This window comes from Rhinolophus sinicus, chromosome 15, assembly GCF_057876585.1.
Source record: "Rhinolophus sinicus isolate RSI-liver-muscle chromosome 15, RSI-T2T, whole genome shotgun sequence".
In the NCBI taxonomy this organism is placed as follows: Eukaryota; Metazoa; Chordata; class Mammalia; order Chiroptera; family Rhinolophidae; genus Rhinolophus; species Rhinolophus sinicus.
In genome coordinates this window covers 64,480,123-64,507,282 of record NC_142515.1, presented here as the reverse complement: position 1 = coordinate 64,507,282, position 27,160 = coordinate 64,480,123, and the positions used below count along the sequence as shown (strand labels likewise).

Below are 27,160 nucleotides of genomic sequence, written 5' to 3'. Positions count from 1 at the left end.
CGACGCGCGGAGTCTCCGAGGAGCGCGCTCGCAGGCGGCCAGCGCCGTCGCGTCACGTGACCCGAATAATTGGCACAGCGCGCCGCGCACCCCCTGCGCGCACTCCCCCGACCTGCAGACTCCGGACCACGCTGCCGCGCGGAACCCCACCGGCCGGGTGAGCGCGGCAGCCCCTCCCCTCCGGGTCCTTGCGCGTCTTTTCCGGCCGTCTTGGGGGATTCCTCTCTGCTCCCTGTTCCCGTGTCCTGGGGCGCCGCTGCCCACAGTCCTGAGCGGGTCCCTGCCGGGGAAGGCGGGATGGGGAGTGAGCGTGACCTTGGCTCTGCCCTTGGCTGGCCGCGGCGTCCCCTAGGACCCCCAGCCCTTCCCCCAGGTCCTACCTTGCGAGTGCAAGTGTTTCGCGTAAAGGAGCGACGCACTAACGGTGGGGTTTCAGGTATCACCTGCGTTTCTCCAGCCCGAAGACTACAGACTGTCCACCCTGCCTTATGTGGCCTGCTGTTTGCTCGTCACCCCCTCCTAAGGGACCGGGTTGAGGAGAGCCGCGTTGGGAATGGGGAGGGGTCAGCGTTCTGTGCCTGGCAGGACTTGGAGGCAGCCTCAAGTCTCACGACCTCGTCGGGGCAGAGCCCTTATAGACGGTTTTAACCACTGTCTCCGCTCACAGACAGGGAAACTGAGGCCCTAATAGTGGCAAGACTGGCCTGAGGCCACAGCCAGCCTGGGCAGTGCTTCTCCCACCCCCAGGGAGATGTAGAAGGAGGGGAGATGGGGTAACCCAGAGGTGCCAAAAGGGTGCATTGGGCATTAACCGACCCCAAGGACCCCACTCTGACACCACTCCTCCAGGGACCGCCCTCGCAGCCCTCACCACACGTCCCTTAAGATATTGGAACAGCCCCCATCTACCTTTGTACTTTGCTCACCTACGGGCTTTAGCTCAGGCCTTTCATCTCTGCCAAGTAAATAAGCACACCCCCTCCCTATCCTGCTTCCCACCTTGGAATCTGCCTCCTGGGCCTTCGCTTGGGTTAAGCAAACTAGAGTTGGTGCTTATTCCTGAGAAAAGCCCACCCAGTTCTCAGAATGCAGGGACTGATAATCTGAGTCCAGGCTCTGCTGCTGCCTGGCTTCAAGGTCTTGGGTAGGGCCCTTCCCATCTTGGGATCTCTAGTAATTGATTTCTGCAGTGGGCGTATTGCAGACCAGTCCTCCCCGGGGCAGTCCAGACAGGGCCTTGTGTGTGGGGGGATTAGTGGCCAGGGATGTCTGTAGTTGTTACAGTTCTGGGAATGTGGGTGGGGATGGTACTAACTTTGTCCCTAGAGAGGATACCCCCCCTCAAGAGCCGCCCAGCCTGGTAGTGCACCAGGGGCTGGGCTGGGTAGGGGGCGCAAGGTGCCTGACTCTGACTCTTCCTTGCTGCCCTTTGCCTGTGTAGGAAGCACCTGGAAGGGCTGGCTGGGGTTCTGGCTCCCGATACTGATGTTGGCTTTGTCCCCAGTCCTCCAGGGTTCCTAGGTCCCTAAGCCCTGCTGGGATGGGGGCAGAGGTGGTTGGCTGACTGACCTCCTGCCAGGCTGGGTGAAGGCCACAGCGGTGTCCTGTGGCTGCCCCGGACAGTTCAGTATTTGTAAAACACAGTGTTCCTGCACTGAGCCAGGCTGGACACAGCCAGGCTCTGTCACTGTCCTCCTGAGCCATCCCATTCCCCTGTGGGGGTGGGGTCAGTGCTGGCAGAGAGCAGCTCTGACTGCAGCCGTTGGAAAGTGCATAGTCTAGATGAAATCTGGGTTACATCTTGACTCCATGGTGAGGAGAGTGCAGGCTCTCCACACACAGCCCTATCACTCACCAGCTTAGCCTCTCTGTGCCTCAGTTTCCCTGTTTATAAAATGGGGCTAATCGAAGTACCCACCTCATTAAATTGTCGAGAGGGTTAAATGACCATAGTGCCTGTCCCAGAACCAGGGCTCACTGTGTGCTTTTATTTTTATTCTCACGATGGATGGTCTTGGGGTCTGGTTTCCCTCGCCTTAGAATAGAGGTGGTAGAACTTCGAGGGTTATTTAGATTCTTCTAACAGCCTGGGCCAGTAGTTCCTGGGCCCACTGGCCATCTGGGCCAGGGCAGCCCTGTGTTTGCTCAGGCCTCAGAGCTGGTCAGAGGTAGAACAGGGGTTGGGATCCCGGCCCTTTGACCCGAGAGCCCATGCCTCCAGCTCTCATCCTGCACTTAGAGAGATGCTGCTCCAGGGAGAGCCAGCCCCTAGTGGCCATCGCTGTAGGGCCTGGCGTCACTGGTGGTGGGGTTGGGCAGGTGGTCCAAAGCTTCAGGGGCTGAGTGTGTGGAAAGGAAGCTTGGGGCACTTGGGGCTCAGGTTCCAACTGAACCCACCTCCTTCCTTTCTGCACTGGGATATATGTTTGCTTTTTTAGTTTTCCTCTGTTCAGACTTGCTGCTGGTTGCCTGAGGAGCCCACTTTCTCTTGCTTAAGGAGACCATCTCCCCTTCCCTTTGCCTCATGTGAGTTTGGAGGGACAGAGGGAGGGGACATGCTGGGAGGACTGTGCCCTGTCCTGCCTTGGGGCCTGACCCCGTGCAGAAGGCCCAGCCAAATGGTTTCGTGATTTGGTTGAGCTGATGTGGAGGCGGAGGGGCCGTGTTGGTTGAGCACACCAGGTTCCAGGTGCACTGGCCTAGGGCCAGGCCCAGACAGGACTGGGGAGCCAGTTGCACCCCAGAAGGCACATTTTTTGGGACTGAATTGTACACGGGGAAGCAGGCCCCTCCTGCCTGCATTGCCGCTGGCTCTGGTGCTGCAGCCCACTCCCAGGCTGCCATTCTCTGGGCAGAAGAGTGTTAGCGAGCATCGGGGGAACTGTTCTGTGTCCCAGAGGCGTTGGGCTGGGTCAGAGAAGGGGGCTCTGCTCACAGCTGTGGTGGGAGGGGTGTGGGCAGAGATCCTACTCTTCACGTCCTGTGTAAGATGACGTGGCAGGGCCTGGGGGCAGCATGAACCTGAGTGGGCCCTCCACCTGCCTGGATAGGGGGATTTCCAGGATTGGAGGTGGCTCTCAGAATTCTTCTCCTCTGGACGAAGCTTCCTACTGTTACTCAGGAATTTTCCCTGGGAAAGGGCAGATGACATAACAGGGGTGAGATAAACTCCAGGTTCTCGTTCCTGTCCAGCCTGGGTGGACTTCAGCCTGTAGGTAGCCCCTGAGCTGTTAGCTGTCCTGAGTGACATTGCTGCGTGTGAGCTCTAGGCTGGGTATGGAAGCTGATGGTGGCTCCAACCGAGAGCTGGGCATGGGCCTGCCTTCTGGTCTCCCCTCCAGTGGCCCCTAGTACTTTCCCTTCTCTGTGAAGTGGGACCATTGAGACCCATGTCATTGGCCTTCTGGCCTGGGAGGCTGCTCTGGGTCAGAACTGCAGGCAGATGAGGTCACTGGTCACTTTTGTTCATAATGACCAGAGACCCAGCTGTGCCGTGGCCTCCTGACATAGTGCTACTTAGCCAGGTCCCTTTTTTCGGGTTTTTTCCTGACTGGGCATGGCGCGCCCAGCCCCTGGAGGATTCTCCTGTCCAAGTTCCAGGGTGGCCAGCTGCGTGGCCTACTCCTTATTGGGCAGTCTGACTGCACGTGCCCTGTGGCCCTCTGAGTGGGCTCCAGGACTTGGGTTGGGAGCTCCCTGAGGCAGGGCCTGGGTTGTACTTGTCTCTGTACCAAGCTTTGGGGGATGGCAGGGAGGGAGCTGGGGTGGGACACAGCAGGACTGGGGCTCAGAGTGCCAAAGCAGTGGGTGGACTTTATCGAGCTGGGATCTCCGACTAGGCAGTGAACCCAGTAGGGCTGGCAGACTGTCCCCATCTCCTCTGTATCGTCACTGCCTTGCCCAGGGCCACCTGCCTGGTAGGACGACACATGCCAAATGAGTGAAAGATTGGCTTCCAGAGCCTCCTCTGTCCTGGTACTGTGGTTTATGCCTCTCCTCCATTGCCCATGTCCAGAATGAATCAGCTGAGGCTGCTGCCATCCCGGCTGGGGGCACAGGCTGTGAGGCTTCTGGCCCCATGTGATGTCCAGAGGTTCAGCTGGCGCAGCAGGTCTGGGCCATCGGCCACGTTCCCAAGCAGCAGAGGTGGAGGCAGCTCTAGTTACATGGAGGAGATGTACTTCGCCTGGCTGGAAAACCCCCAGAGTGTCCACAAGGTTGGCACCCCCACCCTGCCCTTTGTGTGGGAGGGAAGCTCCTGGGCCGGGCTGTGGAGGGGAGAGTGCGGAGAAGGAACTTGCCAGCTGTGTGATCTTGGGCAGGTTTCTTTGTCAGGTCCTTCATCATTTCTGTGTGTAAAAGAGCCTGTCCTCATGTTGGGTGGGGAAAGGCTGTTGCTTTCCTATTGCTGAACCAGCCCGTGGGTGATGGGCTGGCCTGAGAAGTCCTGACAATGCCCCGCTCAACCACACCTGGTCTGAGACCTGCCCCTGCCCCTGCCCTCTTCGTCAAGCTGTGCTGTCTCCAGATGGCCTCTTGTTATGTAGTTAGGTAACCGAGAAAATAAATACCTGCTGATGGCAAAAAAAAAAAAAAAAAAAAAAAGAGAGGGCGAAAGTGAAAAGTGCAGGTAGTGTGTCTCCTCTTCACTCACGCTCACATGATCCCAAAACAAATCGTATGGAGTTAGTAAAAATGCTTTCTCCTAATTCATCTATCTGCTCAGCTTCCACCTATCTGTATCCCAGTTTATTCTTCACTTCTGTATCCTTTCAGAGCATTTCTTTAGGTAAGCTTACTGCAAACACAACTCTAGATTTCCCCTTTATACAGAAGTAAAATGTAAGCACTGTTGTGCTTTGGCGGTTTTCACTTAGCACACATCTCCAAGATCTTTCCATGTCGGTACGTCAGAGCCTCGTTGTTCTTTTTCTCCAGTTGCATAACATTCCATTGTATGGATGTGCCACATCCGTGCCCATTGCCAGACATCTGGCTCAGTTCCACCGTCTGGCTGTCACGATCAGTGCTGCAATGCACAATCTTGTGTGTTCTCATCTTGCACATGTACAGCTATCTGTAGGATAAATTCTCCACGGTGGAACTTGTGGGTCAGAGAGCCCTGTGTATATAACATTGATGGGTTTTGCCAAGTTGCTTTCCACAGAACTTGTACCACCTTGTTCTCCACCAGTACCGTGAGAGGAAAGCCCTTTGTGTTCTGCCAGAACACGGTGGTACTCGGGCATATGCATAGCTGCCTTTTACTTCCTTTATAGTAGCACAGCATAACCCTCTCTGCTTTGTTCACTTTACAGTATATGTCGGTGATAGTCCACATCTACAATAATAAATGTGCCTTATTTTTTGTAAAGACTGCGTAATCTTCCAGAATTTAAATTTATCATAATTTATTTAACCAGTTTCCTGTTGATCTCCACTTAGATTGTTTTTATGTTGTTGTTTTTATAAAGTCCCATAAGGAACATCTTGTACATACATCTAGGCATACCTGTACAAGTACATCTGTAGAATAAATTTCGATCAGCAGAATTGCTAGTTCAAAAGATACATGCGTTGAAAATGTTGAGGGCCTGCTTGCCAAATTGCCCTGCACAAAGGCCGCCTCCAACCCACTGTGTGTGAGGGCATGTTTCCCTCAGTGGTAGAAGCCCCTTGCCACCTAAAGCCTCTGGGTCACAAGTTATAGCCTCCCCCAAACCCCTACCTAGCTGGGTCCTGGAGAGATCTTGGCTCTGGGTTCGGGGCCTGGATTGGATTTGAGGGTCCTCTTGGCATGGTCTTGGGAAGGCTCTGAGAGCTATGATGGTGGAGGAACACTCAACATCCCCGGGGGCCCCAGCCAGGACCACCCCTCACTCCTTCCAGGCCCTGACCTGGCAGTTTTCTTGCTTCTGCCTAGTCCTGGGACAGCTTCTTCCGGAAAGCCAGTGAGGAAGCATCTTGTGGCCCGGCTCAGCCACTGTCTCCCTCTGTTGTCCCTGAGAGCAGGCCAGCAGTCTCAAGCCGAACCAAGAGCAGCAAGCTGGTGGAGGACCACCTGGCTGTGCAGTCCCTCATCCGGGCCTACCAGGTGAGCAGCAGGGCAGGCACAGGCTGTGAGGTGGGACCAACTCCTGGGGTTGGCAGGTGCTGACAGGAACCAAACTCGCTCAGCTCCAGCGTCATCTAAGAGACCCCTTCTCCAAGCCATCTGTGGGGTGGCTCTCGCTTCTGCTACTCTCTGTCACTTACACCACTCTGGTCTTTTCTATGTGTGGTCTATCTTATGGAGTGTTACCTGCCACACACTGCTGTGCCCCAGTACCTAGAGGCAGGCTTAGCAAGTAATCAATTTCAGTAAATGTTGAATGAAAGTTGAGTAGATTGACCCTTTTTAATAGCTGTTTTCTTCTCTTGACTGAGCATACCAAGAGGACAGGGACTGACATACAGAAGGCACTTAATTAGTGTTTATGGGATGAGTGAACAGTTCAGTAAACACATCTCTCTCAACCAGCTGCTGTTCTGGAGACTCGGCTCTTCCCTGCGCGTCCCCAGGCTGGGCCCCTGCTTTACCCAGCAGTCCTGACGACATTCCATATTCTTGGTCTTGACTGAACAGGACTAATGGGAGGGCTGCTCTGTGTGTTCACTCCAAAACCAGTGCAGCCGCTGGGATTTCTCCAGGAATTAGTGGCAGAAGACATGTCGGAAGAGAAAGTTGTCTTACTGATGTGCAGAAGGAAGGGCAAGGGCATCGCGGGGGCCCCTGGGGAAGAAGCAGCAGCCGCTGCAGGAAGCAGGGGTGGGGGCCTTAGCAAGTGGAAGAGGTGCCTGGTCCTGAGTGAGCCATGGTGTGGGCTGACAGCTGCACTCCTGTGCCCCAGCTGTGCCGGTGGGCAGGACGGGGCACCCTGTGGGCCATCCCGGAGCAACTGGCTGAAAGAAGCAGAAAATGATTTTAACCCATTGACTTTGAAAACAAAGAACAAAGTCTATAAAACTCTGTGTTATATACGAGGTAATATTGGTGCCAGCCCTTCAGCTGCCGTTATTTCTGTAACTAGCCAAGACTAACTCTAGAGAGGCCTCCCAGTATGGTACTCTCTGCATTCAGGCACGTTACTCTGTATCTGCCTAGTGAAAATCCACCAAAGTTTATGCCTGATGGTGAACACCAGCTGGGGGCTGTAGCTTCTCACAGGCCAATAAGAGGCAGAGTTCTGGTTTGAGTCATTTGTACACCGTACTTCCCCCTTCCCCCCACACATTTATTATTATGGACGTTTTCAAACATGAAAGGTAAAAGAATTATGTACTGAACCTCCGCGCCATCAGTACAGGGCCTGTCTTCATTCATTTATTACCCACCTCCTGCTCTCCCCATTGGCCACTGGTTATTTTAAAACAAATCCCAGATAGCATTTCATTCATCGAACATTTCAGCATGGATTTCTAGAGATAAAGGCTCTTTAAAAAATATACCACGAGTCTATTATTACATTGCTTTATACACCTGAAACTATTGCTTTATACACCTGAAACTAATATATGTATATATATATATATATATATATATATATATATATATATATATATATACACACACACACACACACACACACCACGAAAGCATTATCACACTTAAAAATAATATCAATAATCCTGACTCATCAGATATCCAGCTAGTATTCATAATTGGCTGTTTGTCTTACGATTTTGTTTTTTTTTTGCTTGTTTGGATTAGTATCGAAATAAAGCCACGTTTGTGATTAAGTTGATGTGGCTCTTAAGTCTCTTGTAGTCTGCAGGTTCCTTTCTATTTATTTTTGTGTTCCCTGACATTTTTGTGGTTATTTATCCTGTAGAATTTTCCTGAGTCTCGATTTTGCTGATTACATCCCCATGGTGTCACTTCATCTGTCCCTTTGCTCATGTAATTTCTGTAAATTGGGAGCTAGATCTAGAAGCTTTATTCAATATAGATTTGACTTTTTTTGTTTCAAAATCAGCTTCCTGGTAGTGATGGCCCTTCATCACTTAGCAGCTATGGATGATTACTTCCTAGATACATTAATTCTTTAGGGGTGGTAAAAATGGTGACATTCTAATTGTGTCTTCATTACCTGAAAATTTTATCAGGAGAAACTTCCTTTTGTCAACTCCATTTATTCTGAGGTACAAATTGTATAGGAAAGGCAGGATCAGTGCTTGATTTTTCCTTTTTATTGATGAATTTTCAAAATTATGAGGTGATTCCTTAACATCCTTCAAAGATGGCCAATGAATATTTATCTTTTTTTGTATGATATGAATGCATGAATTTACACATATTTGATGAGCTTCAATCATTACACATATGACCCACATCCTCGCTCAGCACGTGCCCTTGTTCTCCGCCCCAGCTGTTTTGAGCGCCCTTGTGCTGTCTGGTATGACAGATGCTTCGAGGTCATCGTGTACATTTCTGCTCCGTCCTGGGACCCACCAGTTCTCCAGGGGATGCAGGCAGTCTTTACTGCTGTTGTTTGATCATGACTTCTGGGCCCTTTCAGTGGTTACAGCCTGGAAGTACTTTTTTTTTTTTTAAGGTAACATACTTTATGGGTTTATACTGATGCTTCTACGTGAGACTTCAGGTTTATCCTCGGCCTCATCTTATCTCACCATCTCCTTTTAAAGACACCAAAAATAGAGGTTCTCCAAGATAGCAATACAATGACTTATTTGATTTTCTTACAGCCCCCACACAACAGTCTTAGAACACAATTTTAACACTACCACTGCCGATTGGTAATGGAAATGAATTTATGAATTTTCCCCTGCAGTTCTGTTTGCTTTAGGGAATATTCTATTAGTCAGTTGGAATAGTTCCTCTCCGTGCATCGTGCCACCAAATGGATGCATTAATTCATTTGTTTCATTTTACTTTCAATTTTAAAAGTTAATTTTTTTTATAGTGATATAAAATATTTACAAGATTCCAAAGTCAAATCTTCAAAGCAAGGTATTCTTAAAAGTCTAGCTTCTAGCTCTGCCACTCTACCCTATTTCATCCTTTCCCCATAGATAATTTTTCATATTTTCTGGTTTTCTTAATTTACAATTTATTCTTCTAATGCATATATTTATTTGTATGTATACAAATAAATGCAAATGCCTATATTTACTTGTCGTTCCCCTGTCATAGACAATGGTAGTTTTCCATACACTTCTATAATTTGTTTGTGGAGATTACCTCAGAGCAGCTGATAGGGATTTTCTTCATTTCTTTTAGCAGCTCTCTAGTACTCCCCTGCGTGGATTTCCCATATCCGTATGCTAGTCTCCTGTTGATAGACATTTGGGAAGTTTCTAGAATTTTGCAATTCCTGATAGTACCATAGTGACTACTTCTGTGTATGCATCCATTGCTGTTTTTAAAAGTTGCATGTTGTACTTTTAAACAGAGTTGATCTCCTGCCACTTCAGTGGCCGTGGTGGGACCTTGTAGGCACTTGTGCAGTGACTGGGGGCTGGAGACATATGGACACTTGAGATTCTAAAGTGGGAGGTGAGGGTCCGGGGCCCACAGCGTTACTCCTGGTGAGGGTCGTCCAGCTGTATCCTGGCCCTGCCTGACCTTTCCCCTTTCTCCCAGATCCGGGGACATCATGTGGCCCAGCTGGACCCCCTGGGCATTCTGGACGCAGACCTGGACTCCTTTGTGCCCTCAGACTTAATCACAACCATTGATAAATTGGGTGAGAGTCAGTACCCTTTCCTACTGCCCTGGTAACGCCAGAACCAGCTGGTACCTGTGCCCTGTGAGGGACTCCGAGACAGCAGTGCCTGTGGGTACCGGGGCCCAGTGAGCAGCCCAGGAGGCTTTTTTCTGACCCTTACCCATCTACTGCACGTGTCCCTGTGAGGAATGTCGCCCCATCTTCCCTAGCTGGTGCATCAGGCTCAGCACGCTTGAGAGACTTGTCCGGCCCACCCTGGTGGCAAGCTGGGCTCTGACTCTCACCCCCTGTTCCCTGCAGACAGAGGATCCCTGAGCTTAGGCTAGACCTGGCAGGAGGGTACCAGGGGTACTGGTGGGGTGCCTGGGCTCACTGCTGCGGCCCTCCTGGGCCCCCCTCTCCTCCTCTCTGCCACCTGGCCTGTGCCGTGTGTGCCTCCCCAGCCTTTTACGACCTACGGGAGGCTGACCTGGATAAGGAGTTCCAGTTGCCCACGACCACCTTCATCGGGGGCTCTGAGCACACCCTCTCTTTGCGGGAGATCATTCGGCGCCTGGAGGTGAGCACAGGCATGTGTGTCAGCACACCTTATGGAACTCTCTGGAGCCTGCCAGAGGGAGGGAGGGCACTGCCTTTTCTGTTCCAGATGCCAGGCAGTTGGACCTCCTCCCACTTTCTCAGGGAGTACCCACCTGTCCCCCCAGAGCACCTACTGCCAGCACATCGGCCTGGAGTTTATGTTCATCAATGACGTGGAGCAGTGCCAGTGGATCCGGCAGAAGTTCGAGACCCCTGGTGTGATGCAGTTCTCCAGTGAGGAGAAGCGGAGACTCCTGGCCCGGCTGGTGCGCTCCATGAGGTCAGGCCCTCAGCACACCCCCGGACTGCCCGAGTGGCTGGAGGGTCTGCTCCAGGGTGTGCGAGGGGTCCCAGGCCCTGGCTAAGAAACTAGGAGGATGCCTGGCATGGGAGGGCAGGACTGAGTAGGCCTCAGCCCCTGGCTTGGGGGCAGCCATGGGGGGAGCACTGGGGCTGGTGCTCAGGCAGAGCCAGGCGGGTGGGCAGGATGGGGGCCCTGAGAGAACAGGATAGGAGGGGCATGCCGAGCAGGGGTGGATGTGGCAGAAAGTGGCTTGGGCACATTTGGGCAGAAAGATGTCCCTGTGCTGAGTGAATATAGCAAGGCCTTGCCGGTGGGCACCACTGACTGCCTACCACCTTCTCTGAACTGGGGCCCTAGAGCAGCAGCTGGCACCGCTGCTGGGTGCACAGTAGACCCCTGAGCAGTGAGGTGTGGACTGTAATGTGCGCTGAGCCATGAGGAGGTCTCGGCTGGTGAGGGAGCCGTGTGCAGTGTACATGGGTGAGGAGGGCAGGGGCTGGGAGCAGGGAGATGGCTCATCGGAGCAGTTTGACTGGAAAGGACAAAGGCCGATAGCTGCGAACGGGTGTAGGCAGAGGTTTTGGTTAAGCTGGGAGGACCTGTGCTCCTTGCTGGGGGGGTGTCATGGTGTGTGTGGCAGGTCCTGGACTATGTGGAGGGAGGTAACTTTGCACCTTCCTCTGTTCTGGGCACCCTGCTGCGAGCCCTCATGAGCAGCCCCCATGAGCCCAGCCCCGTCTTCCTTTCCCTTCTCTCCCCAAGCAGGTTCGAAGACTTCCTGGCCCGGAAATGGTCCTCAGAGAAGCGGTTTGGCCTAGAGGGCTGTGAGGTCATGATTCCTGCCCTGAAGACCATCATTGACAAATCTAGTGAGATGGGGATTGAGAATGTCATCCTGGGGATGCCACACAGGTGGGCCCCTTCCCTCCCCTGCACAGCCCACTCCATTCTCCTCCAGGCCCAGCAGACTGAGCTGGAAAGGAAGGGATAAAAATCAGAGCAGGGCTGTTGGTAGGACCTGAGGGTAGAGGCAGAGTGGCCTAGAAAATTCTCAGCATACCTGGGCCCTGGTCTGCTCATCACAGAAAGAGCCACGCACTTGGCAAAAGCTGCATGGAGCCAGGTTCTCGCAGATTCTGTTTTTCTCTCACCACGTTGCCACTGTCCCCAGCAGGGTCAAGAGTTCAGAAAAGGGTTGTATTGTGCTTCTTGAGGACAAGAAGGGGCATGTCCTAGGGAAGTGTGGGCAGGGCTTGGGCAGGTGGAACCTGGTTGCCATCCCCTGGAGGGAGGTCTTTGGAGGTGAGCCAGGGGTCTTTTCCTCTGGTTGCAGGCTGACTGCACATTTCCCTGTGACCTTGATAAAGACTTGGAAGACTGACTTGGCAACTGGCTTGACCTCTGAGCTGGAGCTTGTGGTCTGATAAGGAATATAGCCCGGGGACAAACGAAGTTGGCCAGGGGTCCTGTCGAATGGGCCATAAGAGGACGTGCTGAGCAGTCTGGGAGGCAAAGCCCGAGCATTTCCTGTGACCATTTCATGAGCAACTGGGCCAGCCTCAGACTGCATCAGCATGAGGGGGTCCAGGGGTCCATATGCAGTGTGAAAAGGTCCCCACTCTGTGGGCTGGCCTGCCCAGAGCTGGGCATTTGCCCATCACAGGCTTCATGCTCTGAGGGGCCTGGAAATGCCCGGTGTCTGGTCACGGTCAGGCAGAGCTAGCCCCATGGTCTGAGGTGGCATGGGCCCGTGGCTTCAGTGGACCTGTGGAAGAGGATGGAACGCGGTGGTCGGGAGCAGCTCTGGGACCGTGTGGTGGTGCTGGGTAGGCTCTCGGCCTGGGAAGGGCTCAGGGATATGGGGACAGCAGGGTCATGCCGAGCAGGGCCAGGCCTCCATAGTTGAGGGGGGCCTTTGAGGCTGGCAGGCTTTGCCCGAAGGGACTGAGGGTTGTTTATATGGCTCCCGTGGCCCTACAGAACGGGGGGAGAGGCTACCTGGAGAAGGGCTGCCCTTCTGTCACAAGGCCATGTGGAGCTGGAGATCGGGGTAGGGTATGTGTGTGCCTGGGGCTGGTATCTGTTCGTGGGCTTTGGGGGGTGAGTTCTTAGGGCTAAGTGTACCCTCATTGGCTGGTGCCCACCCCTGAATAAACTGCCCCCTGATGAGAAGTTCAGTTGGATTGGAGAATCCCTGGTCCCTGGCTGCTTTCCTGTCCCCCCCACCCCACCCCCGAGACCTCAGCTCCCCTGGACAGGTCCTCTGGTAACTTCTGATCTTAGGGTCAGGGTAGTTCTTTTTCCCCTATCCTTCTCCAGGATGCTGCTGGGCTGGGTGGGAGGTCTCGTGTGAGCCTCTATGGTGCGTTAGCAGATTGGGGCCGAGATGCCTGGCTGGCTCTACTGTTAGGTGGGGAGGGTGGGCACTTTGCTGTGAGGCTGGTGGCTCCCGGCTCATGAGGGTCTCCTGAGTCTGATGTGTAGGGGTGTGTCTCTGGGGGGAACTGGCCAGCCAGGGTTATTCACGTCTTATAGACAGGATGAGGGCTAGGCCTCTCTTGGGCTCCACTGGGGAAAGGGGGTTCCCTCAGACTCCATGCTGCTTCTGTTAGGTACCAGGTGGGCAGGGAGCGTTGTGATGTTGCTGGGTCCTGTTGGGGGAGGTGGCCTCTGTGCCAGGTAAGAGCCCCGCCCCCTCTGTCTCCAGGGGCCGGCTGAATGTGCTGGCTAACGTCATCCGCAAGGACCTGGAGCAGATCTTCTGCCAGTTTGACCCCAAGCTGGAGGCAGCCGACGAGGTGGGTGCCAAGCCCAGGTCTCAGAACCCTTGGAGAGCCGGGTATTTGGGAGGTGGGCTGGGGAGGAACTGGGCCAGGAGTTTCCAGGTTCAGACAGACCTTGAGATGGACAGACATGCAGCAGAGTGGGAAGGAGGCTGGCAATATTTGCGCGAGGCCACTAAGGCGTGTAGGAGCAAGTGCTGTGGTCTCTGATGGCTGGGAGGATCTGGGCAAGCCTCCCAGCTTCCAGCTGGGAAAACTGAGCCCCAGAACAGTGCAGGGAAGTCCTGAAGTCATTCACTGTGGCACGGGCCATGCCTCTGCCCAACGTCCTGTCCTCCAGCCCAGAAGGGCCTCAGTCGTGTGTTCCCCGGGGGCAGCCTTAAGAGGTCAGGATGGTTTCCTGTGCATTGTGAGCAGAGCAGACATGTCTCTGCTCACAGCATCTTCGTGGCACACACGTCACACATGCCTCACCCCCCACGCCTTTGCCCTGCTGGGCCTCAGTCCAGCGGCCTTGCTCTCTCCTCTGTTGGTACTTAAAAAGAAAGTATTTACTAGGTTGTTTTTTAGGGTTTTTGTTTGTTTGTTTGTTTTAAGAAGAAATATGAGCATTGTTTAAAAAAAAAAAAAAAGCTTATAACGAGAGCAAGTTTTCCTGGCGAGCCACGTTTCCTGCTCCCGGAGGCTCCACTGTGGCCAGTGTTTGTTGTATTAAGGTGTGTACGTCCAGAAGTGTCCCATGCAGGTACAAACACACATCTGTCCAGTCCAGCCTTATTTGTAACAGGCCAGGGGAGCAGCTTGCGACACTTTGTTTTCACTTAGTGACTTGTCACTGTGTCATGGCAGTACACAGCTCCATGAGCTCTGCGTGTCCCTGTGGTTTACGCCATCTCTCAATGGGTGTTAGGGTGCTGGAATGAGTGCACGTGTGTGTGAGTACTGTGTTCGGTGGTGTCTGAGCGAGGCCATGGCTGGCTCTGAGGGGCGAGGCCTGTTGTCCTCAGAGCCGGCAGACAGCAGCGTGCCCACCCATGATGTGCACAAGGACCCTCCTTCCGTCTTTCCATCTTTGCCAACATGAATGGTGCAAACGTGATTGTTTTAACATATCTTTGTTATGAATTTGAGTATCTCCGTGTTTTTAAGCCATGTATATTTCTTCTGTAAATTCCTCTTCATGGCTTTTGCACATTTTTCTGTGGGATTTTAGGCTGTATCTTACCGATTTGTGAAAGTGCTTTATATATTTAGGGAGCCAGCCATTTGCCTTCATTTGTCTTATATTTTTCTCAGCTTGAGGTTTTTTTCCCCTAGCACTGTGCGTGGATTTGCTTCCCCTGTGACAAATTCATCAGATTTTAGCTGCCTTATCTTTTATGGCTTCTGAGGTTTGTACATGGTTTAGAAAGGCTTTCCCTACTCCAGGGCCATAAAATTGCATGTTTTCCTCTGATGTTTTCATGTTTCACATGTACACTGTTAGTCACTTTGCTGTAAGGAGTCAGGAGGAGCCCAGCTTTGGTGTTTGCCCAGAGGCCTGGCCAGTGGTCTCCACATCATGCCTGAACCGTCCTCCTTTCTCTGCTTTCACTGATGCTGGCTGGCCGGCCCCTTCCTCCTGGTGCCTTAGCCTTGTCCCACTCAACAGTCATTCATGACAGGGGGACATAATTGAAATGCAGAAGGGCTCTAATGAGGGAGCAGCTGGTCTGCCCTCTGAGCCTTTCTCAGGCCAGCCTGGAGGGCAAGGAGGGGTGTGCAGGGGTGGGGGGTGGCTGGAAGAGGGGGTAGGTCAGGGACAGCACAAGCCTTCCCAGGGAGCAAAGTTTGGAGTCCTTCAGCCCCACTGGGGGCTTGATCTATCTACCTGAGATGACAGGCCTCCCCTCAACCTCCAGGGCTCCGGAGACGTTAAATATCACCTCGGCATGTACCATGAAAGGATCAACCGGGTCACAAACAGAAATATCACTTTGTCACTTGTGGCCAACCCCTCCCACCTGGAAGCTGTGGACCCTGTGGTGCAGGGGAAGACGAAGGCAGAGCAGTTCTACCGCGGGGACGCCCAGGGCAAGAAGGTGAATTCAACTCACCTGGGCCCTGAGGGGCTGGGTCTGAGAGGATGGATCTGGGGAGTGGGCCCTGAGGGGTAGGCCCTGAGGGGCTGGTGTGAGAGTGGGTCTGAGGGGTGGGCTCTGAGGGGGTGAGCTCTGCACAGGCTGGGTCTGGGGGCTCCTCCTGGCTCACACCTTACCCTGCAGGTCATGTCCATCCTGGTCCATGGGGATGCTGCCTTCGCAGGCCAGGGTGTGGTGTATGAGACCTTCCACCTGAGCGACCTGCCCTCTTACACCACCAATGGCACCGTGCATGTCGTTGTCAACAACCAGGTGAGGGCCTGGCTGCATGTCAGGCCTCGTCAGCATCCTTCTTCCCTAAATCGAGGCAGCGCTTTGAGAGGAAGAGATGGTCCTGGTTCTAAGACCACTGTTCCGTCACGTCCCAGGGTGTGGTGTCAGGCAGGATGCCTGCTCTCCCCAGCCCCCCCACCTCATCTATTTATCTCTCATCGTGGAGAAAGTTGTCAGGACAAAGCAGTAAAGGCTGTAACTGGCTGGCTCAGAGGTGGGCGTCATGGTCCTAGCTGCGGCCTTAGCCCACGTGAGGCAGTCAGGCTTAGACTGCCGCTCCCACAGGCCTTGCTTTCAGGAAGCTGTGCTTAGTGACAGCTCTTTTTCTGTGCCTCCGAAGCCCTGGGTTAACAACTTCACAGGATATCCCTGTGCGATAGGGATTTAATGAGCCCTTTTCACAGATGAGGACACTGAGGCTCTGGTGATTTAAGTGCCTTGGCCAGGGTTGTGCAGTTAATAACTGGTGGAGCACAGACCTGTGCTCTCTCCTGCCACTGTAGGAAATGATTGCAGGAGAAAAGAGCAGGCATGCTTCCCTGTGGAACCTACTGCTACGTCTGGTTGTCCCTTCTTGTCCCACGTGCCTCCTGGGCACACCTGATGGACCTTGAGACAGAGGCCTTCCCTCCCCAGCCCCCGCCAGCTCCCTGACCCAGACGTCTAGCTCTGAGTAAACAGAGACGCTGCCAGTTCCTCCTGCTTTGCAGATTGGCTTCACCACAGACCCCCGAATGGCCCGCTCCTCACCATACCCCACCGATGTGGCCCGTGTGGTCAATGCTCCCATCTTCCACGTGAACGCAGATGACCCAGAGGCCGTGATATACGTGTGCAGCGTAGCGGCAGAGTGGAGGAACACCTTCAACAAAGACGTTGTTGTAGACCTGGTGGGTCGTGGGGCTGAGGCCAGGGCCAGGGGGCGAGGCCGGGGTCGGGGAGTGAGGCCGGGGTTGGGGAGGGAGGCCGGGGCCGGGGGGTGAGGCCGGGGCCGGGGGGCGAGGCCGGGGCCGGGGGGTGAGGCCGGGGCCGGGGGCGCAGCCTGTCTCTGCTGTGCTGAGCATGCCTGGTCTGCAGTATCTTCGACAGTCGGGGCTGGGAAGATACAAAAGGTTTAGTGCCACAAGGGCAATCTGTACAAAGGCTTGGGGGAGGGACATCAGTGAGAGGTGGTAGTGGGGCCCTTTCAGGGGCCTCAGAGCGTGTGCCCTGCCAGATGTGCTCCAGTTGTGCAGTGACGGGCAGGGCCTGAGCCCCGTGTTCCACTGTCCCTGCAGGTCTGTTACCGCCGGCGCGGCCACAATGAGATGGATGAGCCCATGTTCACGCAGCCGCTCATGTACAAGCAGATCCACAGACAGGTGCCTGTGCTGAAGAAGTACGCAGACAAGCTCATTGCTGAGGGCACGGTCACCCTGCAGGAGTTCGAGGTGGGTGGGCGGCCTCACAAATGCCTGGGGTAGGCCGTGGTGGAGCCGGGACCCTGCGTGGTTGCTGATGTTGCCAGCCCAGTGCTGGGAGCTGGTATTTGAAGGAGTAGCCAGTATGGTCCTTGTCCCCAGCAGACCCCAGTTATCAAGGGAGATGAGGACCAAAGACATTTATAACCTGGTGGGATGCAGCAAATGCTGTGATGGGGAAGCCAAGGCTCAGGCAGGAGTCCAGGAAGGCTTCCTGCAGGAGGTGGCCCTGAACCGGGTTTGTCCCCACAGTTACCTGATGCCATGTCGGTCCTCCCTCCTTGACAGGGCTCTGAGGGTTTCCCGCCTCTCCCAAGTCTCTTGCTGATTGGGATCCTCCAGAACTCTGTCGAGGATATCCCTGAACTCTCAGACTTTGGCCTCTGGCCACAAGGTCCCTGCAGACAGAGAGTTCTAGAATGTGGTGAGGGGGACCAGGACTTATGAATCCAGGTCTGCCTTGCCTCTGGCTGCCCACTGCATCGCTGCCTCCATCCATGCCCTCACCCTGATTTCAGGAAGAAATCGCTAAATATGACCGGATCTGTGAGGAGGCATATGGCAGGTCCAAGGATAAAAAGATCCTGCACATAAAGCACTGGCTGGACTCCCCCTGGCCCGGTGAGTGAGCTGTGTGGCCAAAAGTGATTTGCCTGGGCCTTGGACTCTAGCACTGGGCCCAGGATGAGAGCGGCCCTGCCCAGAGGCTACAGGCTCTATTCCTGAGACCCCTGAGGCTGTTGGGGCTGCTTCCTGCAGGTTGGGGTGGGTTGGGGTAGAGGGGGGCTAGCATTGCCCTCAGAGCACGTGTGAGCAGCTGAACTCTGGAAAAGGAGGGCTGAGCGAGGGTGGGTGGGCACCAAAGTGGGGAGAGCCAGGGGGTATTGCTCAGAGGATCTCCCTGGGAGGTAGGAGCTCAGAGGGCCTCCCTGGAGTGGACTTAGTTGGCTGTGACCCTGGGCCCAGGGAGTGGCTCCCGCAGGAGCCCAGGGGAGGACATTGGGTAGGTGCAGGAGCTGGAGCTGTGACTATCAGTTGTCGCAGTTCTCCAGGATGGGCTCAGGCTTTGAGTGCCAGGTGGGGTCAAGGAAGGGGTGGGCCCTGAATCCTGGGGAGGCAGGCTGATGGAGATCTGAGGCCCCACCACCACCCAAAAGTGCACAGAGTCTCTGCCATCTCAGGCTTCTTCAATGTGGATGGGGAGCCCAAGAGTATGACGTGCCCGGCCACAGGCATTCCTGAGGACGTGCTGACCCACATCGGCAACGTGGCCAGCTCTGTGCCCCTGGAAGACTTTAAGATCCACACGGGTGAGGTTGCTGTGCAGGCTCCAGCGTGGGCCACTGTCCCAGACCTGATGTTGTCCCCCAAGAGAGATGGCCTCAGAGGTCAGGGAGGCCTGGCCTGCATCCCCACTTGGTGACTGGTGGGTCAGCCATGCTCTTAGAGCCTTGTTTGCGCCCCACCCTGTGAGGTGCGCATGGTAATTGCCCCTCTCAGGCAGGCCCTGCAGATGTGGATGCCACTCTCCTAGCTGTGTTTCAGAGACCAGGCCTATGTGCGGTCCCTGGGTCAGGCAGAAGGAGAGCAGGGAAGCAAGTGCTTTCCCTGGAGGAATGTGGGGGGCGGAAGTACTGAGCTTGCTGGCAGCCTAGATGGATGACAGAGGTGACCCTGCCTTTCCTGGGTGAGCTTGGGCTAGTAGCTGGCTTCTGGCTACAAATCCTGGCTGTGGCCTCTGCTTGGGCAGCCTGGAGGGCCCCCAAGGTGGTAGTGGGGTACCTGCGCTCCTTTTGACCAGCATGTGGGGGGTTCTGAGGGGCTTCCCCCACAATGTACATGGAGGCCCAGGTGTCCTGAGGTGCTCACTCTGTGTGTACACCACAGGGGGTCTGGGCAGGTGTAGGGCTGACAGGAGCCCAGCATGGCCCACGTGCCTGGCTCAAATCCAAGCACCTTTATACCTGTGTGACTGTGAGTAAATGACTTCCCTCTTCTGAGGCTCCGTCTCCTCATCTGGTGAGTGGGGACAGTCCACTCTGTGCGCTTGTGAGGAATGTACCCAACTCAGGGCATGCAGTGTGTACATATGGCGTACCTGCTCCTCCTTCCCACCGGGGAGTCTGGGGAGGATGGTGGTTCAGGCCAGCCCATCGTATTGGTGGTGCTGGAGAAGGCGTGCCTGGCCAGGTCCCTCTGCTCTGTGGGAGGGGTGTAACAGAACTTGCACACCTGGCCCCGGTCCTTGGGGCTATGGCTGTCCCCTGGAGTGGCCAAGCCCCTGGGTCCCTCAGGCTGGCCCTCCCCTCCCACAGGCCTCTCTCGCATCCTTCGGGGCCGTGCAGACATGACCAAGAATCGGATGGTAGACTGGGCCCTGGCAGAGTACATGGCCTTCGGCTCCCTGCTCAAGGAGGGCATCCACGTGCGGCTCAGCGGGCAGGACGTGGAGAGGGGCACATTCAGGTGAGGGCGGGACTCTGGGCGCCAGGCCTGTGGACATTGGTCTTCTCCGCACTGAGCCTGTGGGGGAGCTGAGGGCTCAGTTGTGCTTGGGTCTCCCGGAGTCAGCCCAGGAGCTCTGGAGTGGAGCTGGCCCTTCCTCCTTCCAGACCTTGTCTGAGGAGCCCGCGGAGGGCTGTTGTCTGGCTGAGGTAATCAGAGGTAACGCCATCAGCACCCCCAGCCCCCACCCTTGGGCCAAGCCATCAGAGGGCCGCTGGAACACCTCTCTGACCCCTATGGGACAAGCATGCAGAGCTGACTCCTTGGCCCAAGCTGTTGATTGATACCAAGGCTTGTAGTCATCTGTGATCATCGTGTGTGTGTGTGTGTGTGTGTGCCTGTATGCACGTGTGCCTGTGCGCGTGTGTGTGCGCATGTGTGCCTGTGCGCGCGTGCGCGTGTGTGCATGTGTATACCTGTGTGCATGTGTGTGCGCATGTGTGTGCCTGCGTGAGCGCACGTGTGTGTGCATGTGTGTGTACACTGCTGTCAAGGCAGCCCTCCCCATCTGGCTTGTTCACAGTTGATTCTTTGAGTCCAGGTGAGGGACTTTACACTTGTCAGTTGTCCCTATCATGTTTTCTCTGTGTGGGGCCCCAGATGTTTTGGGTCCTGGCTCGGTCACTGCCATGTTAGTGAGTCATGGTGCTGTGACATCCAGGATCCAACAGGCCGTCTTTCTCAGGCCTCAGTTGCTTGTCACTGCTGGCCCTGCTCCAGCTAGGGGCACAGGGGCTGCTCCATTGCACCGTGAGCCACATGTGAGTCGTCGCTGGGCGTGGGGTGAACGAGGTCCCCCCCATTATGCAGTCCCTGCCTCCTGTGACTCTGGGCAGGGCAGGCAAGGTCGTGAAGGGCTAGCAGGATGGGCAGGGGCACAGCGTCTTCGGGGTATGAGGTCTCAGGGTCTTGGGCTCTACCCAGCACTTGGGGGTCCGCGAGGCAGGTCTTGTCGGGTCCTTCTGTAGGTAAATCTCTGAGGTCTGTGCTCCAAAACCCCTAGTGTGTGGGATGTGGGCGCTGCTGGGAGGGAGGCTGCCTGGAGGAGGCGACAGGCTGCTTTGGCTTTCAGGGCGTCCTTGGTGTCGTCATCCTGTGAGACTCTGGTAGGTTTCCTGGCACAGTGCTGAGGGCTTGCCTGCCTCCTGCTGCCCGGCCCCCTGCTCTGGGTGAAGAGGCGCCAGCCTGCCTGCCCTTCACCCCTTCCATGTCTGTCTCTCTTTAGTCACCGGCACCATGTTCTCCATGACCAGGAAGTGGACCGGAGGACGTGCGTCCCCATGAACCACCTTTGGCCTGACCAGGCCCCATACACTGTGTGCAACAGCTCTCTCTCGGAGTATGGAGTTCTGGGTGGGTGAGACTGGGGGCAGGTCAGGTGGGCCGAGACACCGAGGGACCAGAGAAGGGCTTGCATCCTACGGTGTCCTGTCTTTGCCGTTTTGACCATGGACTGAGCTTAGGGCTGGGAGGGGCCGGGCCAGGGCCTAGGAGGGGCCGAGAGGCTCAGAGACCCCTGGGGTAAAGCTGGGTGCTGAGGGACCCCAACGCCACATGGGAGATGAGGGCTTGTCCTGTCTGGCCCCTCAGGGAGCCCACTTGGGGGTCTCTGCTTGCCTGGGAGGGGCTCTTTGGATACCAGAGGCCTGTCGCTGGGCACCAGCCCCAGTGGGCCCAGAAAACCCAATAGTCCCTGTGGACAGAGCCAGCAGCTAGCCCTGAGCCTGGCTTGGCTGCTCCACTTTCCTGACCCTTGTCTTTTCTCCATTGTGCTGCACCCAGTATCCCTGTCTTGAGGTCCCCTCCCCAGGCTTGGGGCTCCCCAGACTGTGTCTCCTGCACTCTCTCCTTCTGCTTGATCTTTAGCTGGCCTGCATCCTCCCTCACTGCATCCTCCCAGAAGCAGGGACCCTCAGAGACTTGTCCCTGCCCCTTCCTCTCAGTAACCCTGCACATATTTGGGGGGCTCCTCTTGGAAGACGGATCCTGCTGCCTCCTTAGCATATCTGTTGACTCTTTGTCAGATAAGGCTGGAGCTGGCCGTACAGCCAGTCAGGGCTAAGGGTGGCCTCTCCCGGCATGTTTTCAGTTCCCAGGAAGGGAAATCCTGGCCTTTGGGCCCCAAGGAGTCCCCAGGCTCCTCCTGGCCTGCTGGGAGGCCTGGCTGGGACAGGGAGGGTGTCTGTGAACGGGCTGCGTTTCAGTGGAGCCACTGCCTCTTAGTAAAAGCGTGTGGCAGGCTGTCTCGGTGTCTTCTGTTCAGGCTTTGAGCTGGGCTATGCCATGGCCAGCCCCAACGCCCTGGTCCTCTGGGAGGCTCAGTTTGGAGACTTCCACAACACGGCCCAGTGCATCATCGACCAGTTCATCAGCAGCGGTCAGGCCAAGTGGGTTCGGCACAATGGCATCGTGCTGCTGCTGCCCCACGGCATGGAGGGCATGGTGAGGGCTGCCTGCTGGCCAGGGCCCGGGGAAGGGTGGGTGGAGCCTTGCCTGAGTGCAGGATTGGAGGGCACCCTCTGGGCCCCTGGAACACATGGGTCTGCTTAGGGTGGGGCCTGCAGACGTCTGAAGTCGATCGTGACCTTCCCGTTACTAACTTGGAGTAGCTGACATGTCTGAGAGCTTGCTATGTGCCAGGCTCCGTGAAAACCCTCCATCTGTTAAATTCTCTAATCTTTACAACCTAATGGAGTAGGCCCTGTTCCCATTCTCCAGATGAGGAAACAGAGACACAAAGAGGTGGACTAGCTTGTCCAAGGTCACACAGCTAGTGGCTTGGATGTGAACCTAATCTGTGCAGTCCTCCTGTCCTCTGGTCCCCGTCTCGGTGACCAGCCTGTGTAGCCGCACATGGGGAGAGGGGACATGCAGGCCAGTGGGGGAGGGGAGGCGAGGGGAGGAGCCGAGTGTCACGAGATGCCACCCCACTGCTTGTGCACCCTGACCAGGTCGGGGTTGGACAGGGGCAGCAGCACTGCACAGGGTGGGCTTGGCTGTGTGACCCGGGGCAAGTCTTTCCCCACCTTGGATGGTCGGGCTGCAGTGGATGTCCCTGAGGCCCCCCTCAACTAGGACTGGTCATCCAGTCAGGGACTGATCATGTGTCACCACTGCATGGCTGTTCAGAGCCAGATCTGGCCACACTGAGCACTTGACATGCTGTGTAAAACCCTGTGGGATCCTTGGAACAGGACTGGGTGTTGGTCCCGTTCCCATTTCACACCTGAGGAGAGGGGCCTGAACTGCCCAAGGTCACCAACTAAAGGCTTCTCACTAGTGGAGCTTAAGCCAGGCTGGGTGAGGAGGGTTGGCCTGGCCTGGCTGGTGCCTGTTGTGCTGGGTCCGTGCTGAGTCCCCACTAAGGGAGGGGCATGTGGCAGCCATGGTGCAGGTCACGCTGTCGCCTGGGGAGCCAGTTTAGAGGTCATTGTGGGGCAGTCTGTGCTCATGGGCCGGAGCAGCCCACGTGGGCAAGGGCGGCAGGAGGAGCCATCCCTGGGTTCAGATCTGCCCTTCCTGGCTGAGTGACCTTGGGGTTGTTTCTTCATCTCCTTACCCTGCCCTTATTCACCTGGAAAGTAACTGTCTACATCACCTGTATCACCGGGCTGCTTTCAGGGCTGGTGGCTGTGTGTGGGGTCTGCTCAAGTGTGCCTGGCACAGCACGGCTCGGAGCAGCAGTCGCTGCAGTCAGAGCGTTTGCAGGAAGGACCTCTCACCTTGGACTTTTGCCTCATACTCCCACCACGCATGTCCGCAGCTGCTGGCTCCAGCTGGACCCCCACTCCCACCCCCACCCCCAGGAGGCCTTCCTCCTCTTCTCCCACATTCCTGGTTCTTTCAAGGCTCCAGAGTGAGGGCAACTTCTCTGAGAATCCATCTACACTCCTGAGACCTGGGTCCCTGCAAGACCAGGTGTCTGTCCTATGTGACCCCCCCCTACCCCCACTCGGCCAGCCTGGGCCATGTGGCATTTGTTTCCAGGGCCCGGAGCACTCCTCAGCGAGGCCCGAGAGGTTCCTGCAGATGAGCAATGACGACTCGGATGCCTACCCCGTGAGTGCTGCCCACCTTACCCAGGACAGGGGCACACTGGCACCAGGCCCCAGGACCACAGGCAGGCCAGGCCACCTCCCAGCCATGCCCTGTCCCCCCAGGCCTTCACCGAGGACTTTGAGGTGAGCCAGCTCTACGACTGCAACTGGATTGTGGTCAACTGCTCCACCCCCGCCAGCTACTTCCACGTGCTGCGCAGGCAGATCCTGCTGCCCTTCCGCAAGCCGGTGAGCCGCCCTAGCCGTCAGCGTAGTGGTGCCGCGGCCACATGCGGGAGGGGCCCTGGCCTGCTGGGGCAGCTGGCAGCTGGGCACCTGTTTCCCTTCCAGCTGATCATCTTCACACCCAAGTCTCTGCTGAGGCACCCAGAGGCCAAGTCCAGCTTTGACCAAATGGTGTCCGGTATGTGCCTGGGCGTGTTGGAGAGGTGGCTGGTGTGCGGCCTGCTGGCCCATGGCATGGCCTCTGCCACTGGGACTCTTCTGTCCTCGCCTCTGCGGCTCTGGGGGCCCTGCAGCAAATCCTGCATGGTCCCCACCAGTGGCCGGCGTAGGAAGTTGGCGCATGGCCGGCTGGCTTGGCTGGGTCGGGTCACTTGGGCTGAGCACCAGGGCAGAGGAGTGTACTGGCCCCAGTGGGCTGGCCTGGCTGTACCAGGGGACCTTAGAGGTGGGGGCCCCGGTGGACTCTGCCGGTTCACAGCACCCTGAGTGTTACTCACTCATACATTTTCTTTACTCATGAGCCAGATATTACTGGTCCTGAGAACACCGTGCCCCTCTAGGAGCCCTCCGCCTCATTTACCTGGGAGTCAGGAGTCAGTGAGATAAAGCACCTAGACGACCAAGTGTTGGAGTTAAGATGGGAGCCAGTGGCGGCTTGGCAGAGCAGAGCTGTCTTAGAAAACAGTCCCGGGTGGTAGGGGGCCAGGCAGGTCTGTCCAGGAAGGGCCTAGCAGCATGGACAGGCGTTTGTTTTTCACCTGTGTGAGTTTGGGTGTCCCTCCGGTGTGGGCAGGTGGCTGAGCTGGCAGTTCAGAGCTCTGGCTGGGGCTGGACCTCCTGGGTGGGATGCCTGGGGCTGGCTTTTCTCTGGTGGTGCCTGGCAGCCTGTTACCTTCTGTGTCTCTCTGTGTTCTCCTGGGAGGCGGGGACACTACAGTAGCTTCTGCAGAGGTTTTTGCAGCATGCTTTGCCTGGTGCCTGGCACATGACACACTCAGGAAAGAAAGATGGACAGGACTTAGAGATGGGGCTCGACTGTGGGCCTGAGGGAGGGAGGAATGTGCAGTGGTCTCCAGGGACAGCTGCTTGCCTTCCAGCTGGGTGATCGGATGGCCAGAGTGCATGCAGGAGGTGGGCACGGCTGGATGGGGCGCGGGTCCAGGACCAACAATGGTGCCATCAGATGGGGCTGTGATGTCACTCTCTCTCCCCACAGGGCTTTTTCCATCATACCCCCATATCACCTTGAATATTGATGGTCCCAAAGCTGTGCCCTTGGTTCCAGCCCCTATCTATACCTCTCTCCCTACGATAGCTCAAGTTTCATCTGTCCCCTTCTCCATCGTTTGGCTGAAGAGGTGCCCAGTGCAGCCACAGATCTAAACTCGGGGCTAGTCGCAGTGGCCGGGGAGAGCCTGGGGGTGCTGGGATGCAGGCCTGTTCCCAGGATTCTTCGGCCCGTCTGGGAGCCGGTGCCTGTACCATGCCCTGTCGGTCCCCTAGGGACCAGCTTCCAGCGGGTGATTCCTGAGGACGGAGCCGCAGCACGAACCCCTGGGCAGGTGCGGCGGCTCATCTTCTGTACGGGAAAGGTGTACTATGACCTGGTGAAGGAGCGGAGCAGCCAGGGCCTGGAGGGGCAAGTGGCCATCACACGCCTGGAGCAGGTACCTGGTCAGAGTGATGGGCAGTCAGATTGCCAGCCCGTGGCCTTGGGCAGTGTGCCAGGCAGGGCCAGGTCTGGGGCCGGTGAGGGGAGCTGAGCTGCCCCCCATCCCACGGCTAAGCTCCCTTTCTCCCTGTCTGCCCCAGATCTCTCCATTCCCCTTTGACCTGGTCAAGCGAGAGGCAGAGAAGTACCCAGGCGCAGAGCTGGTGTGGTGCCAGGAGGAGCACAAGAACATGGGCTACTATGACTATATCAGCCCGCGCTTCATGACCATCCTGCGCCGGGCGCGGCCCATCTGGTACCAGGCTGGGTGCAGGGCTGCCACCACCTCTTCCCTGCTGGGGGGCATTGGGGCTTGAGGCTCCGTTCTGGCTTTCCTGCCTCAGAAAAGGCCACTGCCTTCTCTGGGCTGCATTGGAACCAGTCCTTACTGGCTCTGTGACTGTTGGGGACATGTCGGTTTCCCCATCAGGGACCCCCGTCAGTGCCACCTTACAGAGAGCAAACCTTTGCCCTTGTTCTGCAGCCAGAACTGAACTAGAGAACCTCCTGCATATCTCAAATCTCCCTTTGATCTTAGGCCAGTGCTATGCCTCCTGGAGCCCCAGGCTCTTCATCTCTTCAGCAGGATGATGAAAAGGATTAGGCCTAATGGAGGCCCACTGTAGTGGCCCCATCCTCCCCTCATCTTGTCTCTCCTCCCTCAGGTATGTTGGCCGGGACCCAGCGGCTGCACCAGCCACAGGAAACAGGAACACTCACCTGGTGTCTCTGAAGAAGTTTCTGGATACTGCCTTCAATCTTCAGGCCTTTGAGGGCAAGACTTTTTAGAGCTGGGCAAGGCCTGCCTGGGGCTCACGTGGGCTTAGCTGGGGGTGTAAGGGCTGCTGAGGGGAAGGTCGGTGAGCCTGCACAGGAGAGGTCTGCTGAGGGCTCCAGGGGAAAACATGCTCACGCAGCAACTGAGGCCAGAGTAGGCACTGCTTCCTTTGCCTTCCTGCTGATTTCAGAATCTGGTAGGACCAAGAAAGCCAGAGGGGGTGATAGATGGGATGTCATTCTGCAGTGTTTCCCCAGCTGCCCTGGTCTTTCTGGGATTTGTGTATGGCTTTCCCGTCTGTGTCATTTGCATCTCTCGCAGAAACCCAGGCGCCCATGTCTTGGGTCTCTCATCCTAGCACATCAGGCTGCTGTTCACTCTGTCCTCGTTCATCCGTAGATTCAAGGAATGTTCTTTTGTGCTCTTAGAAATAGAGATTTCAGCAATAACAACTAGGTGAAGCAAAACCGTGCCAGCTGATTCATACGTGCTCTGTTTTACGGGTGTGTCAGGATGAGACATGTCAGCTTCTGTGTGATGTATAGCCAACCACAGCTCACGTGCACCAAACTAGAAAACCAAATAATAGAGAAATTAAAAAATGCTTAAGAGAGA

The 27,160-nt window shown here is 55.9% G+C and overlaps 1 protein-coding gene across 6 annotated transcripts; it reads left to right on the top strand.

Moving 5' to 3' along the window:
- On the top strand, positions 1-27,160 carry OGDHL (oxoglutarate dehydrogenase L). 6 transcript variants are annotated; one of them, XM_074337262.2, is made up of 24 exons: positions 61-157; positions 2,439-2,526; positions 4,016-4,217; positions 5,924-6,094; positions 9,644-9,746; positions 10,172-10,287; positions 10,433-10,587; positions 11,374-11,523; positions 13,319-13,409; positions 15,296-15,475; positions 15,659-15,787; positions 16,519-16,698; positions 17,086-17,238; positions 17,787-17,889; positions 18,450-18,578; positions 19,584-19,734; positions 20,999-21,126; positions 22,037-22,215; positions 23,761-23,832; positions 23,934-24,059; positions 24,162-24,234; positions 25,560-25,723; positions 25,869-26,023; positions 26,433-27,160. In XM_074337262.2, exons 3-24 carry the CDS (start codon positions 4,017-4,019, stop codon positions 26,554-26,556), a joined length of 3,033 nt encoding a protein of 1,010 aa, XP_074193363.2. In that variant the 5' UTR covers positions 61-157; positions 2,439-2,526; position 4,016; the 3' UTR covers positions 26,557-27,160. The 6 variants fall into 6 exon arrangements, with proteins under 6 accessions (XP_074193366.2, XP_019571722.3, XP_074193367.2 ...); XM_074337263.2 differs by having other exon boundaries at positions 62-157; positions 11,377-11,523; XM_074337264.2 differs by having other exon boundaries at positions 98-424; positions 2,454-2,526; positions 11,377-11,523.